The following is a 17,593-nucleotide window of genomic DNA, read 5'->3' as shown; positions in this document are numbered from 1 at the left end:
CCATTGTGTGCATGTTTGCATAAGCATATTAGCAATTAGCTCAAGGCACCACTTTGACTAAGTAAAGCACTGTTCCTGGTTATTGAATGAGTGCACTTTAATTGAGATGTCTACATCACGACTTTTGTTTTTAAGAATTTTCAGAGACTAAATAGGTCTACGTGAGAACACTCATGAGTTGGACCAGTGCTCAGAGGTACTACAAGGAGCACTACACAGACCTTGCTAGTGTGAGGAACATAGCTGAGGACAAGATCAAGATGCTCGTGGAGGAGGTTTCATGGAAATGGTCAGATGGTTAGCTCATGCACATGACTTCATTCAGTAGTTGGAATGAGCTTCAGCCTGATAAAATCATACATTCCTGTGTTACTGCAACTAATAGGAATGCTCAAAACTGTAGCAACAAATATGCTTTTGTCTGCAGCAGTGAGTTATGTTAAGTTCTCAAAAGCTTCCAGTTTACTATATGAACATATCATCATTATAAAATTACTTTGCCATTGGATTCAGCGAGGAAGCAGGTGGTGAAGGTGACAATGACAAAATCAGACTCGTCCCGTGAGTTGGAAGAGATGCAGGACGCGTTTGAATGTAAAGCAGAAATGTTATTTACATTTTGTTAGTTTAGGCAGTTTTACACCTAAAGATCCTGCATACGCACCTGGAAAATATTTCTTCACTGATGTGTGTTTTACTACTTAAAGTTACTACGTGTAGAATTTTTACCTGACGGGTTTAGAAGCAGGTATCGCTGTCAACACCAAGTCTTCTTTAGCAACACTTGTGGCATGACTCCAGTGTTGGAAATGTCAGCACATCATTTGGACCAGACTGAAATTCCCTGACAGGATGAATTACAGAAAAAATCAAATAATGCTAATTAGCAAATGTAAGCATGCTGACCCGCTAAACTAAAATGGTGAGCAGGGTATACACACATAGACCTTCTAAACACTGTCACTGTGCATGTTAGTATGCTGATGTTAGCATTTAGCTCAAAGCACTGCTGCGCTGCCTCACATACTGTGGCCGTAGACTATTTTTGTTGATGAGACCATTGGATGGTGCTATATTCCAAAAGTTTAAAATCCTACACTTTGTACCCTAATGGAATAAATGTTTCTGATCATTTCAACCAGAGACTGAAGGACCACAGCCTGGGTGAATAAGTCAAACTGAAATGGATGAAGCAGCCTGATGGGAAGATCTTCCATTTAAATGACACAGAAGAGGAGACGGAAAAAGAAAAAAATATGGTGGATAAAAGCATATTGTGCGCTGTATAAAGATTACAGCACAAGGTTTGTTTATGTCATATAAATTTGGACTGGTCTTCACTTGTGCTGTGTTGGAATATAAAAACTCTTTTTTTTCACTTTCGAAAATAATTGCTGTTTTCTCATTTATAGAATCTGTATTTGTATTCATTATTATTCTACTTTATATTTCACTAATCTATATTTCACGGTTTTATTAAAAAAAAAAAAATTTAAATCTTTATTTTTGCTCGTCAAGTCGTATATCAATCTTTTTTTTTTATTCAAATGTAAATGTGTTGAGACATTTCACATTTGTTTTTTTAATTTGGAGAAAAACACAAACGTTCTCTGCAGTAAATAATTTTAATGCATTAATGCGTTAACATTAATAACCTCTAATGACTACACTGTGACAACATGTTATATTCTTTGGCATAAATAAGGATCGCAAGTTGTTAGAACTTAGGAATAGATCACAACTATAATAATTTTTCTTGATGACAGTTAAGTGATCGAAGCTTGTCATGTGTCTCAGATGGGTCACGTGGTCATTTCTATGACGCTTCAATCAAATGTAAAAAACATTAAAATACAGCTTGATGGTTGCTGGTCATACAAATTATGCTGTTACAAGGAATAGTTGGATCTCATGGTGGATCACTCTTTACCATATTTTGCTAATAACACAATTGACATTACTGGACAACTAGAGAATCATAAGTGTCAATCAAATCACAAGTGAGTACACTGTACAAATGAATGTTACTTCAATTAAGAGTAAATTAACAGGCAAAATTTCAAAGTTGTATATGTAATTATAACTTACTCCAGCTTAAAGAATGTTAAAGTAACTGAAAAGGAATGTTGGACAAATGCAGAACAGATGCCGAACTTAAGAAATGATGCTGTACTGTCTAACTTAAAATTGTATTTATTATTTGTAAGTGTGTTGTCTTGAAATTTTGAGTTTTCTCAATTTCTTCATTTTTACAGTGATGAAATTTTGCTGCTGACATTCATAATCTGTGCGCGATGATTTAGAATGTTTTTCTTGACCCTCTGACCCGTCATCTCTCACAACTGTCTGGCCAAATACAGACCCTCTTGTTTTCACTGTTATCAAATTACTGTTTGATAAAAGTAATATTTTCATCTAAACGTCAACATTGCATCAAGGAACCTGTTGACAGGGTACTTTAGAATTGTAAGTTTGCAAAAGGCAGTTCCTTTATGAAATTAGGTGTTCTCATCCTGTCATCTTTGTCATTGAATAACAAATCCGATACGATCATGTTGTCTGGAAAAAGCAGTGGGAGGGCAAACTATGAATCTAAAAATGGTGTGTGTGTGTGTGTGTGTGTGTGTGTGTGCGTGCGTGTTTTTCTATAGTTGTGTGGACAAGGTTTGATTTGAAACCACCATTGTGAGGACAGTTTGGCCAGTCCTCACAACATTAAAGGGCTGTTTGAGGGTTAAGAGTTGGTTTTAGGGTTCAGGTTCGAACTAGGTTTAGGTTAGGGTTAGGGTAAGGGGCTAGGGAGTGGATTATGTCAATGAATGTCCTAACAAAGATTGGACTACATGTTAATGTGTATGTCTGTTAAGGGCTGCATTTGGGGACACATTTCAGACTAATGACCAGTTAATTGGGGACGGCTTGTCCAATTAGGGACAAAAGCTGTGTCCCCAATTGGGGAAAAGCTGATTTTCGGCTCAGCGGTTAAGGTTAGGGTTAGGCAAGAAACGGTTATGGTTAGGGTGGGTCTCCAGGAAATTAATGCAACTCTATGTAATGTCCCCAAAAGTTACCAAGGTCAACATGTGTGTGTGTGTGTGTGTGTGTGTGTGTGTGTGTGTGTGTGTGTGTGTGTGTGTGTGTGTGTGTGTGTGTGTTTGAGTGTGAGTGGTATTCCTCAATATTTTCTGCAGGACTAGGCGGGTCTGGTTCCATACTGGTGCCAAGTAAACCTGTCACACATTAAAGTCGCTTAGGAAGGGTTCAAACAAACAGATGAGTGTGAAACTGAAAGAGTGAAAGAACACGGACATTTTTGTTAGTTATAGTTTATGTCGGTTCCCATGGCAAAGGCCAGGGAAAAGACTGTGACATTGAAACTTGTAGAAAATGACATAATTCGGGGGTTTCTGGACTATCCAAATAGGCCTAGTTGATGCGCTTCTGAAACTATGTTGTAGGTGATCCATTTGGCTGCGTCTTCGCAGAATGTTTGATTGGATACTATCCATTACACCAACTGCACTGGTCATCCACTGGTCACCTGCCAAAGCCTCAGCGTCCTCCTCCTCCTCCTCCTCCTCCTCGGCCGGACTGTCCACCCTCTCTGGAGGTTATTACTCTCTTCATGCTGATTAGGTTTGGATGAATGGCGATCTTTGTTTGGCTCCGGTTCCCACGACCCGGCATTCGCCTGGCAGTCGCGTGGCTCAAAACCTCCCTCCCCCACCCCCCTCCTCCAAAGGGACCCAAAGGTGGGTGGACATCTGGTCAATCTGACATCTGCTCTCTAACAGTTACCAGCAGATTCGAGAACATCTGAAAACACGGGGTGTGATCAAAGCAGGTAAAATACAGTGCGCGACTTGTTGCTCGTGGAAGAAAAGTCCTTCTGTGCTTCTCAAAGAGAAGAGATGTGTGTTAGGTCACTATTAGTCTGACTCTCCTGCCGCAGCCAGCTGCTAAGCAACTGTGATGCTGGGATTAGAAGGATTTATATGCGTTTACTTGGGAATCAGAGTTAGAATAATATCGAAGATGATACGGGCGAACCTGTTCTTTATATGGGACGATATGGTCTCAGGTGATTTGTCAGCGTATTGTGTCTTCCCCTGAGCTGTGATGGAGCATGTCCGGCTTATTTGCAGGTAGTGTAATGTTGCTCCTGAAAAGAATGAGCGAGGGGCTCCCCGGAGCAAAGCACGGTAACTGCACACTCTTGTTCATCCCTGGGAGAGGAGGGAAACCGCACTTTTTTGTTGGGCGCCCGGTGGAGAGGGGGTGGTGCGTGGTTTCAGGCTGGACATCTGTCGCTTTAGAGTCCCCCCCCCCCCTTTTTTTTTTTCTAGGTCGGGTCTCTGTGTTATTGAATGGAGCCAGTGACCTGTCAGTCTTGACTGATGGGACCCCGTGTGTGGGAAAATTCCGCAGCCAAAGAGCCGGAGCATTCACATGCTAATGGCGCCCTATAAATACGAGGGCCGCGCCGCGCCGAGGGCCCTAGAGACGCGCCGAGATTCGGAGGAGAAGGGACAGAAGCGCGCAGACACCCGAGGAAGAGAAACATGACTGCTTCGTCCATGGCGCATAGCGTGGGGAAACACCCAAGTGCCAAGGAGGAGAGAAAGGTATTTTACACTTGGATATTCTATAGATCCATTTCTGTTTTAGGGCAGGCAGGGTGGGCCACACACACCTCTGCGCTCCAGCATGGTGCTTCACCCCGTTGGCAGGCCTTTAACCGCCAATTTCTCTGCCTTTACAGCTAAGAAAGCCGCTCATTGAGAGGAAACGGCGGGAGAGGATAAACAATTGTTTGGATCAGCTGAAAGAAACCGTGATCGGGGCCTTCAGGCTCGATGTGAGTATTTCCTCGTGCGTTCCAATCTCCTCTACAAGTAAACAACGGAGGCCGGATGAAGTTGACTTTAATGCTGCTCCTCTCCCAACAGCAATCCAAACTGGAGAAAGCTGATATTCTGGAGATGACTGTGAAACATCTGCAGAACATCCAGAGCAATAAACTCAACGGTAAGGCTCGTGGCTCCGTGCACTTGTCCTTGTGTAGCACATATGTAGGGTCTAACGCCAGATGCTTTTAGGTTGTAGTTTTTATTGCCCCCTGTAACGCTGGCTGATATCTAAACCAGCCATGGCGACCCCTTAGGGCGAGACGGGGGGTAATAAACTTTTACCTGAAATCTCTTGACCTAGTTGACATTAGGCAGCAGGGGGCAGCATCAGCACATACAACGCTAGATGCTGGGGCCTCCATCTTTCAAGTGTGAATGTATGTAGCTGTGAAGTGATGGTTAGAGGAGAGCTGTGATCTGGACACGTTGTTTTTAATAGTTCAATGAAACTGTGTTGGTCAGCTGGGAAAGATTTTGTATTACTTAGCAGCTTCCTGAAGGGGAACAGCAGTGGTTCAAGCTGGTTTACTGGATGCGTGTTGTGCCTCCACCACCACCAGGGGTTGCTACAGCCTCTCTCCTCTTCCCTCTTCCCCTGCAGACCCTACATCAGGCCTGGAGGCCCAGCAGAAGTACAGCACAGGGTACATCCAGTGCATGCACGAGGTCCACAACATGCTCCTCACTTGTGACTGGATGGACAAAACTCTGGGCTCCCGTCTGCTCAACCACCTCCTCAAGTCCCTGCCCAGGTCCACCGATGAGAGCCCCCCGACCCAGCCCACATCAAGACATAGCGTTCCTCCTCCGGCCGGCCAAGGTAACCCCGGCACACCTCTTAGAGGAGAACCCCTGCCTGGGAGGCAGCTCCAGAGAGAGGGGCCCACCTGCCACATAGCTGGATGTCAGGAGAGAGCCGTGCTCCACAGCTCCAACCTGGGGATGCTGGAGATGTGGAGGCCCTGGTGATCTGGTGGATTAATGTTATTGGTTCTCCATTTTGTTAGACCATCCTCTGTTATGTATCTTATAGATATGCTGCTCAGAAGACAAATGTGGGGCAGTTTTGTTCCAGTGATTATTATTGTAGGTGTGCTATAATGATTCTATACAGACCTTTTCTCAGTACTTCCCTTCAGAAGTTGACTTCTTGTAGCCTGCATTATAGAAGGCTCTTATTAATCTTTCATGTATTTATTGTATTAACAGCTTTATTTATTTGATATTATACGGAGTGACTTTACTTCTTAGAACACTTGCTTGCGATTGGATAGATTTTTATGTCTTCCTCTATTGCTTTATAATTAACCTAAACATTAATAATAATAAAACATATTTTACATTTGATTCAACTTTATGAATGATGTTGTTCATGTATATTTGCTCCTCTCCATTATGTTTTGATATTTCTGCTATAGTGACCATGCAGTGCAGAAGGACAGGACATAGCACCTGATATATAACAGCTTACCTTGGTCTCACAAGGAGACCAAAACAGTTTACTTTTTAGGTTATTTACTTAAAATAATCATACAAATATAGATATGGAAATATAATTGCAAGTTTTTAAAGCTGCATTAATCACTGTCTTTACATAAATGGCTAATGACGTTGTGACTGTGAAATGGGTCGCTCTCAGTGATTCAGTAAATTATAACTACATTCTGCAGCTCCGTGCGTCTCTTTAGCCTCTTCTAGCTCATTGTTTTAACGGTTGCAACTACTGAATAATTCTGTCTCACCAAATCTCCAGCAGCAGCAGGCAGCTGTTTTCAGTAAATAAACTCAGATAAACACACTACCAGCCTAGCAACAAAGGTCAGAGAAAGTTAGCGACTAGCTAGTGAAGAACTGCCTGGCTGGATACTAGCTAAACCCAGATATTTTTTTGTCACATACTTTATTTTGGCTCTGTTTTTTCTTCAGCTGTTTAACGCTGTGAGACCAAACGGAAAGAGACGAGAGTGAATATAGGCCTTTTCCCACAGCAGATATTTTGACTTTTCAAAATCAGTAAAGCACAGGTGTCGCCAGTGACACTACGGCTCCGTTCTAGCTCAAAGAACTGACAGCGTGACAGTGAGCCAGTGCTACCAGGACCAAGAAACTGAAGCACCTAAACTGAATTAATCAATCATCTGTGCTTCTCCTGCTGTGACAGCTCAAAAATGTCTTCCGTGAAAAAAGGCCTATTGGATTTACATTTGTCAGGTGGCCAGAAACACATTATTTCATGTCTGGTTGCTAGCTAACTTGTTAGGCACAACAGCTTCATAATTATGTCATGGTTTTATGAGTTCAGACCAAAACTGCCGCTTTAAATCGTGTTTTTTGAATTACCTCGTGGTACCTAGCAAGGCAGTTGGTTTCAGTTTTATTTGCGGGGGTTTTCTGCTGCACATTTAAGACAGTGGAAGGTGGAAGGAATACAGCTGTGGTGCTCAAAGCCATTGCCACATAAGACATTTTGACCTGTCACAGTGGGAAAAACACAGGTTGAAATAATAAAATAAAAAATGGCTGAATCCCACACTGTTACCGCTTACTGGGACACTTGAATAGAACAGAGCCATTGTTTATATTTGTTTGGGACACCTTCGCTTTTTCTACTATTACAATTTCCATAGGGACCAGAAAACTGCTCACAGTGGGGTTTGTGGATTAACTTTTGGTGATGCCTCTAAGTGTCTTTTTTTTTTTTTTTTTTTTTTTTTTTTGGCGTTTTAGCACTAAAAGGAATTCCACACACCTCCGTTGTATCAGGGTGGTGACTTAAATTGTACCTCAAAACCTGGACAAAAAATATGACAGAAAATATGTTTAACAAGTTATTTGGGTTAACTGACCCTTTACGACATGTTTCAGGATGGGGGTATTGATAATTATAATAATAACAAGAAGAAGAAACCTTATTTTTATAGAACCTTTCATACAAGAAATGCAGCTCAAAGTGCTTTACAATAAAGAAATGACATGCACCCAGTGCTTCACATGAAAATGGACCTAGAATGAACATAAACCCAGGATAGAATGCCATAATAACATAAGATGGGAAATAAAGCCCACTGAATAATAATTAAATAAAATAAAATACAAATAAAGTTAAAAATAGAATAGAATACATAAATTGCATAACATGAAGTAAAATACAACATTTTAAAAGAAGTGCAGCAGTGCAGAAATACGAAGCCAAGTGCAAAAAAGAACTTCAGGACTGTAACAGGAGAGTCACAGCTAGTTAAAGGCTGCAGTGAAGAGACACGTTTTGAGCTTTCTTTTAAAGATATTTAGTGAGCTGCCTTCCCTCGTTCCTGAAGGCAAATAGATCACAAGGCGGACAGCAATGTAGCTTGGTTCTGGCCCATTAAGGGCTTTGTGTATGAGGCGGAGGACCTTAACAACAATTCTAAATGTTACAGGAAGCCAGGCCCGAGCAGCTTAAGCTGGACCAATGTGCTCTCTCCTCCTGGTTCTGGTTCATAGCCGAGCTGCAGAGTTTTCAATGAGCTGAAGTCAGTCTTGTCAGTGGTTTTCACCAGGAGGCCGGTAAAGAGTGCACTGCAGTGCAATCCAGTCGGTTTGAAATAAAGGTATGAATCCGCTTTTCCTTTTTTGTTTTGTTTTGAGTTCCTACGATTTAATACTCTCGTACTAGCCCGAAAAAAGGATGTTCTCATCACCTTGTAAATGTGTGAGCTGAAGCTTAAATCTGAATCTAAGATAACAGCGACACTCCAGACCCAGCTCTTTGGTTTCAGGACCAACTAGTAGGATTTCAGTTTTGTCCTCGTTGAACTTTAGGAAAATTATTACTCATCCTTGTATTGATTGCAAAAAGACAGATGGTAACGGAATCTATAGCTGCAGCTTCATTTTATAAATACATTTATTCTTATAAATCATACTTATGGTCATGCTTTTGAGATTAAAAGGACCAGACACATAAGGTTGAGCTAAATGAACAAGGAGTAAAGGGACCCGGATTGTTCTCGGTATTAATCGTTTATTTTGGCCTCTGGCAGACTGTGAGAATTAAAAGTAAGTTGGCTAAGCGGATAAGGAACCCAGTCAGGTTTGAAAGCATCAGTCATCTCCATCTGTGCGCACAAAACCGTCGAGATGCAGCTCTGGTCAAAGCGAGTGTTGTGGCACGTTTAGGCTGCGTCTTACTAAAGATGTTATTCATCATCGGGTTTTGTAAACTAGAAAGTTAGAAAACGTGCATATGGCCAGTTCCCCTGCTATTATTGCCGTTATGATTAGCCACCACATGGCGCCAGGCGGTGGGTCGGGGGGGGGCTGGTCCCTCGGCGAGCTCACCAACAAAAGCGAGCCGAGACAGCTGCTCTCTCCACAGTCCACACCATTAAAGATCTGGAACAGGGATCTGGGGTTGGCGAGGTGCCAAAAACCCTCCACTTCAAAAGGTCTGCGACTCTTCCTTCATTTGGGGCACTAGAGTTTAGTGGGGGCTTTTTGCGGAAATGCTGCGCAATTGTGGAAATGCCGTGCGTAAAAGAGCACCTGATGATAAACCTTTAGGCGACATTTACCTGGAGGGTGGCAGAGATGCCTGCCCGGTCACTTTTCGAGCAGACAGAGCTGCTCTATTGTAAAAGTCATTTGCATGATAATGCCTTGTACAAAACACGTAGAACAACGAGGGCAGAGGGCTGAGCGCTCTTATTAGACATAAACAAATAGACCGTGTGCGCAAAGGACTAAACCAGCACATCCAGCTCCTACTGATACTGACATCACAGGTCAGGATCATTTAACTCTTAACAGTCAAAGTGTTATGTCAAGGGTGACATCCTCAGATTTTGCATGTTTGTACACACACCGCGTTGCAATAAAGGCACCGTGTGCAGGTACAGGCTGTCCCAGCCAAAGCAGCCAGACATTATAAACTCTGTCGCGGCAGAGCAGGCGACGTGAGAATGCAGTTGCACACAAATCAGAAGTCACAAAACAACGGGGAGAACAAACGAGGCGCAGGCCAACACCTGTCGCTTTCTTTGGATAAGGGCCCTTAATTCCCCCGGCTGATTCAGTTTGGGCCGAGGGGCCGCCAGCAGCAGCTGCCAACTGAAGGCATCGCGTTACATCCGCCAAACAGCCGGGTAAATCTGCCGAGGAGCGGACACAAAGGCAGGCAGAAAGGAGAATGGGTAGGGCAGAGAACAGACAGGACAGATTCTTGAGGTAGTAATGCCGAGATGCTCCGGCGCGTAAATGCTCAGCGAACTGCACAACCAGAGGTTACAGCTACAAACATGAAGCTCTGCTTCGGATATTGTTTAAGATGATATGTTTAATAGAGAGAAGTGTCTGAAAACTCTCCTCATTCAAAATGTGTTCTTCATGCTGCATCTAACACTCAACTATTTGAACATTAATCACTGCGTTTTATAAAAAAAAAAAAAAATCGAGCTCAGGCGTCATCAAATTCTGCTTCTGCATGATGGGGAATTTTGCTCAGCTGAATGGAAGGACATACAGTTCATGAGTACCAACAGAGGGGGAAAACAGAGCGGTCGGCCCCCTAACCCAACAAACTGTCTGAGCAAAGCCAGTCCAGCTCTGCGAGGCGCGGACCGGGGCTGACCGGAGACAAAAGGGGCGGCCGCTCATTGGCTCCGGCCGTGTGCGCTCTGTTGTCCCCCAGCAAGAGCAGCTCAGCCCCCATTCACATGTTAATAAGCCCCTATAAATACTAACAACAGCCACTCAGCGCCAGCAGCAAGTCTCAATAGGGTTGCACAATAAACACAGGGCGCCTCGCCTCGCCTCGCCTCGCCTGCGAGTTTGTTGATTTTTTTTTTTTTTTTTTTTTTTCTTCCAGTGAAACCGGTTCCGTTTGCCAGCTGCCCCCTCGCTGAAGACGACTCGAGACGCAGGAATCAGCAGCGGGAGAAGCCACAGAAGCGGCGATCCAACCAACATGGCCCCCTCGGCTCGGCCCAGCAACACCGGACTCGGGTTGGAAGAAGATGAGTCCTACTATGGGATTCAGAAGGCGGACAGGAAGGTACCTACGCGGGGGGAACGGGGCCCCTCTCTGCGCACACCTGGCAACGACGCGCCTGTCACGCCGGTTTTGCTCTGCGGCGGTCCGTGATGCATTTCGCGCCGCTGCAAGCCGCAGAGTTGTACGCCACTAGTTTCGGGCTCGAGAGGGAAAGCAACACTTAACCACAGCCCACACATGGTTGCGACCGTAGTCACGGCAAAGCAAAGTTACTGAGGTGTGATCTTTGTGTCCCCGCAGACCAGGAAGCCTCTGGTGGAGAAGAAGAGGCGAGCTCGCATCAACGAGAGCCTGCAGGAGCTGCGGACGCTGCTGGCGGACACAGACGTGAGTACGGAGCGCACGCTGCGCCGGCGTTCACCTGTGCCCCGTGGTGTGCGGCTCGGTTTGGTTTTCTAAAGGAGCTCTGCTGGTTGTTCCCACAGTTCCATTCCAAAATGGAGAACGCGGAGGTGCTGGAGATGACGGTGAAGAAGGTGGAGGACGTCCTGAAGAACCGAAGCCAAGGTCTGCACGAAATTTGCTCAGCCTGTACACTCCGGTCTTAGTTCGGCCAGCCCAGAGGTCTAGTTCATCTTAACAGTGTATGCATACGTTTGTACTGGTAAAACGAATTCTCGGCACTAGCTCTTATTCAAACCCTGACAACTGGAGTTTACACCCTCTTTAACCTGCAGACCTCAGGGACGTGTCCTGTGTACGATCACAACAGCCGAACAGCTGATGTTCAGTCTTCCAGCCACATTGTATTTTTTGTGGTGACACTTTGTGGTTTCAAAAGATATATAGGCAAAGTGAAAAGTAACCCATTAGAAACATGCATATGATGGCCAAGCGGATGTTTTAAGTAAGACAGAACAGCCCAATGCAGCCAGACAAGTCGAAATTTTACCATATGAGAGCTATATCAGCATCCTAGAAAAAGGAAAATAAAGAACCATACCTGATATCCAGTCTGATATCATGGTATCGATATTACAATGATATATCACCCTGCTCTAAATGTACCTCGTGGGAAAAACTTGACTCATCCGAGTTTGAAATATGGGGGCCGAGTATTAACCAGTATGAATCTGGGGTAGAGCAATCTGAAATTTGGATGGGGAAAGCCAAGCAGTGGTTTGTCGTTCTCAAAAGTGTAATCTGATTACTCTGTGCTCTCACCCGGATTACCAGAATTGTGGCCAATGCATCACAGCACTCCTAAACGTCACTAGCGGCCACTGAACAGGGATAATGACTCAGCTGGGATCAGTGAGATCTTAAGTAAAAGTACCAATACCACAATTTCAAAATATACTCCATCACAAGGAGAAGGCCTGCATTTAAAATGTTCTGTGAGTAAAAGTACAGAAGTATAATCAGCAAATGTACTTAAAATGTTAGGTAAACATACATTCTAATGCAGAACGGCCCCTTTCAGAGATTTATGTATATGTTGTATCAGTGGATTGTTGTTATTCATGCTGACTAGGCGTTGAGCATTTTCAACTACGAGAAGGCATCCTAGTTTATAAGATGATGATATCTTTTATATGAAAATCTTGTATATGCTCTAACTGAGGAGTAACCGGTAACTTCAGCCGTCAAATAAATGTAACGGAGGAAAAAGTACAATGCTTTCCTTCTGAAATAAAGTGGAGCAGTAGCACACAATGAGTACAAGTTCTTCAGAACTGTGCTGTTCTGGACCACAAGTCCGTTGTGAAGTAGTACCAGGTATAGTGAGCTATAGTCATGTCCCAACTTTCTCCCTCCTCCCGCAGAAACAGACACACTCAACCGAGAAGCCAGCGAGAGGTTTGCAGCCGGCTACATCCAGTGCATGCACGAGGTCCACATGTTTGTGTCCAGCTGTCCTGGGATAGATGCGACGGTGGCAGCGGAGCTCCTCAACCACCTGCTGGAGTGTATGCCCCTGAACGAGGACCACCTCCAGGACGCGCTGATGGATCTCATCGCAGACACTTCCGGGAGCAACGGCAGCGCCCCCTCCTACCTGGTCTAAGATGAATAGGTCGGAACGGTTTCCACCCGCGAGAAGCGCACTTGCCTCTTGTTTTTCACACGAGGGACCAATAGGCTACATCTAATATTTGGTGAAACTCGCACCTTGTTCATTGTCTGTTGTCTGGAGATTCTGGTGTCCCGAAGGAGTCATTAACAGACCCGGGTGGAGGAGGAGGTGGAGGACCTGGGTGTGAACGTCGGAGGAGGCACATTGAAATGGGAGCGGACAGGACACGGTGATCAAAGCTTTTGCCATTTGACAGAGGGCGTCAAAAGGACACAAGCAGGCTCGGATCTTTCAAAGAGACCACACACACACACACACACACACACACACACACACACACACACACACACACACACACACACACACACACACACACACACACACACACACACACACACACACACACACACACACACACACACACACACACACACACACACACACACACACACACACACACACACACACACACACACACACACACACACACACACACACACACACACACACACACACACACACACACACACACACACACACACACACACACACACACACACACACACACACACACACACACACACACACACACACACACACACACACACACACACACACACACACACACACACACACACACACACACACACACACACACACACACACACACACACACACACACACACACACACACACACACACACACACACACACACACACACACACACACACACACACACACACACACACACACACACACACACACACACACACACACACACACACACACACACACACACACACACACACACACACACACACACACACACACACACACACACACACACACACACACACACACACACACACACACACACACACACACACACACACACACACACACACACACACACACACACACACACACACACACACACACACACACACACACACACACACACACACACACACACACACACACACACACACACACACACACACACACACACACACACACACACACACACACACACACACACAGACACTCTCTCACACACACACACACACACACACACACACACACACACACACACACACACACACACACACACACACACACACACACACACACACACACACACACACACACACACACACACACACACACACACACACACACACACACACACACACACACACACACACACACACACACACACACACACACACACACACACACACACACACACACACACACACACACACACACACACACACACACACACACACACACACACACACACACACACACACACACACACACACACACACACACACACACACACACACACACACACACACACACACACACACACACACACACACACACACACACACACACACACACACACACACACACACACACACACACACACACACACACACACACACACACACACACACACACACACACACACACACACACACACACACACACACACACACACACACACACACACACACACACACACACACACACACACACACACACACACACACACACACACACACACACAGACACACACACACACACACACACACACACACACACACACACACACACACACACACACACACACACACACACACACACACACACACACACACACACACACACACACACACACACACACACACACACACACACACACACACACTTAGAACCCAACAAAGGACTGAAAACGAAGAGTTGAGGACGTTCCCACTTCTTCTGTCAATAACTCTGTGTATATAGGATTTTTGTATGAGGAGAAAAGCTCTTTTAGAAGATTGGCAATGCCTCTGATTAATATAAATATTTCTATAGTAAGTCATAAAGGCCTGTAGTTTACTGGACCAGTAGCCTCCTCCAGAACGACCACTTTATGTTGTAATGCTGTTTAGAAATGTCTTTGCCAGTATAATGTCTGAATTTGATAAATAAAATAATGTAGCTGAAATGCCTTTTGTCTGATGTGACTCAGTGCCCCAGGGAATGTTAATTTATCTCTGAAAACGACTTTTCTTGGCTATAAAATGACACATTCTGCGTCTGTTTTACGCGTTTTCCTTTCTGCCTTGTTGAACATCAAAATAAGTAATCGCTCAGCAAATTTACATCCCATCCGCGAGATCCAGTCTCTTCTTCCCATCAACGCTCGCTTCTTCCTGGGACCGAACTGCAGCCCCCCCCCCCCCAAGCACGAGGACGCGCGGTGCGTGTGCGCACATGAAAGAGTCGCACCTCTCCAAGTACCGTGACTCTCACCTCAGAAAGACGCGGAGCCTTTTAACAAAGGCCTGTTAGATCCTGTCTGGACCAGCCATCGACCCACAGCGACGCGGTGGCTGCGGGGCTCCGGGAGCAACGCAGCGCCCCCCCCCTCCTACCTGGTCTAAGATGAATAGGTCGGAACGGTTTCCACCCGCGAGAAGCGCACTTGCCTCTTGTTTTTCACACGAGGGACCAATAGGCTACATCTAATATTTGGTGAAACTCGCACCTTGTTCATTGTCTGTTGTCTGGAGATTCTGGTGTCCCGAAGGAGTCATTAACAGACCCGGGTGGAGGAGGAGGTGGAGGACCTGGGTGTGAACGTCGGAGGAGGCACATTGAAATGGGAGCGGACAGGACACGGTGATCAAAGCTTTTGCCATTTGACAGAGGAGCGTCAAAGGACACAAGCAGGCTCGGATTCTTCAAAGAGACCGGCCACACACACACACACACACACACACACACACACACACACACACACACACACACACACACACACAGGATCCTGCGGGTCCTAGTGATTTTTGACTGACCCTTGATCATCAAGACACCCAAAGACACCAGGGGTGCAGCCTTTGGGGAATTAGGGGCTAAGACCAGTGATGGAAACTGCAGGCTACTCGATCCTTCACTGAATCGGAGTTCTCCATCCACAAGTCCTGCACTCAAACCCCAAAGTAAAAGTATCAGAAAACTGTAGGATGCCCATCCAAAGTAAAACTGATGGCTCCTTACAAAGGAGGATATTGGCTACCCACCACTCAATGTATGTTTTACAACCTGGCAACCCAGCAGTTGTCCCCTTTTTGGCCTTTGATTAATCTAGAATGCCTAAACACACCATTCAGTACGTAATCCAATAATCCCTTCATAAAGTTTTCTTTCTTATTTCCACCTTTTTAATCTTATCTGAAGTTGGAGCTCATTTGAACTGCGTTGCATGCGGTTGAGTTGAATCTTTAACACTGCATAACCAACCAGATACCGGCACCAGAGGTGTAATTTATACATCCTCGGCCCAGGGCACATTTATTTCGACTGGACACGAAGATCCACAATCACACACACCTACACATTTAGTTACCGTATATACTGATTTTGGCCGCGTCACAGCGATTTTTCCTATCAGCTGTCACCAAGTCTCACCAGTGGTTCAGAGTTTAACATCCGTGTGACACCACAGCTGTCGGGAACAATGACTTTTTCAGTAGTTCTATACTTATTTCTTTGCCAAACCCTCTTTCAAACAGACTGAATTAAAATTACTGTATACATTGTCCTTAAATATATGCTTGGTCCCCAAACACAGCATGCATCACCATTTCTGAGTGCTGTGTAGCTTCCATCTCCATGGTGTGGATGTTTAGGTATATGACAGGAGGCAGGTGGTTGAATTGGCAGGGATGTTTTTTTTAAGGACCACAGGTCAAAGTAAATTACAGTCACACCCTCTTCTGTCTGGCCACGCCAACCCAACAAAGTGATTATTTACTGAAACCTTGAATAAAGTCTTCATATAACCTTACAAACATCTAAAAAATGTAGTCAAAACATGAGAGCATTGCTGTGGGGAAATAAAGCAATCACATGTAATCACATGTGATATACAAGATGGGTGTTTTTGGTTAGTGTATACCAAAAAGAGTATATGAAGTATACAGTATACACTGTATATGCAAGCCAGAGTTAATGACTGTGGGAATAGTTCCCTCCATCAAAGTCCCGCAAGTCACCACAATCTGCTAACTGAAAATGACAGATGACAGGCCGACCGCATTACCAGATTTAGGTTTAGCAGGGAGAACAAAAAAACGTGCGTCCAAATGCATTAGCTCCGGGGTTTGTGACCGTGCACACAAATTGTGAGGTTAAAGGTCAGTGAAATGCAACAGTTGGCGTGAGAGAGATTCGACGGCGGAGGCGAGCATATGGCGCTGAAGCAGATCCCCGGGGGATCCCTGCCATCCTCGGGTACTTCTCAACTGTCTTTGACTGTGAGAGAGAACGAGCGCTTTGTATTCGGCGGCGGCAGCAGCAGCAGTATGCTAGCATGTGCCCCACACGCACACACACACACACAATACATGGTTATCACACTCGGAAGATTTATTTAACTTCTTCTTTTCTCACATGCAAGAAAATGCATGTACAATCTCTCTGTGTCCGAGAAACTAACCCTGATGAGTGGCCTCAGCTAGAGACTACAAATTCAAAACAAAAAAGCCCAGATCACAAACAGGGGGGCTACAGATTGCGGCATGTATTTACCAGGCAGAGAAGCTCTGACAAAAAGATGCTCTTGGTTGCCTTATGGAAAG

General features: G+C 44.9%; 2 protein-coding genes across 2 annotated transcripts; both read left to right on the top strand.

Annotated features, from left to right (window-relative positions):
* The first annotated feature begins 4,443 nt into the window (after positions 1-4,443).
* Positions 4,444-6,136, top strand: her8.2 (hairy-related 8.2). Its single transcript, XM_040131490.1, has 4 exons — positions 4,444-4,625; positions 4,763-4,858; positions 4,950-5,028; positions 5,512-6,136. The coding sequence occupies exons 1-4, from the start codon at positions 4,563-4,565 to the stop codon at positions 5,877-5,879; spliced, it is 606 nt and encodes a 201-aa protein (XP_039987424.1). The 5' UTR covers positions 4,444-4,562; the 3' UTR covers positions 5,880-6,136.
* Positions 6,137-10,015: 3,879 nt separating this feature from the next.
* her13 (hairy-related 13) lies at positions 10,016-12,949 on the top strand. Its single transcript, XM_040131223.1, has 5 exons — positions 10,016-10,033; positions 10,756-10,941; positions 11,182-11,268; positions 11,367-11,448; positions 12,708-12,949. The coding sequence occupies exons 2-5, from the start codon at positions 10,855-10,857 to the stop codon at positions 12,947-12,949; spliced, it is 498 nt and encodes a 165-aa protein (XP_039987157.1). The 5' UTR covers positions 10,016-10,033; positions 10,756-10,854.
* Positions 12,950-17,593: the final 4,644 nt, after the last annotated feature.

This window comes from Xiphias gladius, chromosome 7 (assembly GCF_016859285.1).
Source record: "Xiphias gladius isolate SHS-SW01 ecotype Sanya breed wild chromosome 7, ASM1685928v1, whole genome shotgun sequence".
In the NCBI taxonomy this organism is placed as follows: Eukaryota; Metazoa; Chordata; class Actinopteri; order Istiophoriformes; family Xiphiidae; genus Xiphias; species Xiphias gladius.
This window is presented reverse-complemented; position numbering and strand designations above follow the sequence as displayed.

What these genes read in the sequence shown, in the direction of transcription:
- her8.2 (XM_040131490.1), top strand. Translation starts at nt 4,563, where the DNA reads ATGACTGCTTCGTCCATGGCGCATAGCGTGGGGAAACACCCAAGTGCC. An exon ending in TCGGGGCCTTCAGGCTCGAT is followed by an intron (nt 4,859 to 4,949) that starts GTGAGTATTTCC and finishes CTCTCCCAACAG; the next exon opens with CAATCCAAACTGGAGAAAGC. An exon ending in CCAGAGCAATAAACTCAACG is followed by an intron (nt 5,029 to 5,511) that starts GTAAGGCTCGTG and finishes CTTCCCCTGCAG; the next exon opens with ACCCTACATCAGGCCTGGAG.
- her13 (XM_040131223.1), top strand. Translation starts at nt 10,855, where the DNA reads ATGGCCCCCTCGGCTCGGCCCAGCAACACCGGACTCGGGTTGGAAGAA. An exon ending in TTCAGAAGGCGGACAGGAAG is followed by an intron (nt 10,942 to 11,181) that starts GTACCTACGCGG and finishes GTGTCCCCGCAG; the next exon opens with ACCAGGAAGCCTCTGGTGGA. An exon ending in CGCTGCTGGCGGACACAGAC is followed by an intron (nt 11,269 to 11,366) that starts GTGAGTACGGAG and finishes TTGTTCCCACAG; the next exon opens with TTCCATTCCAAAATGGAGAA.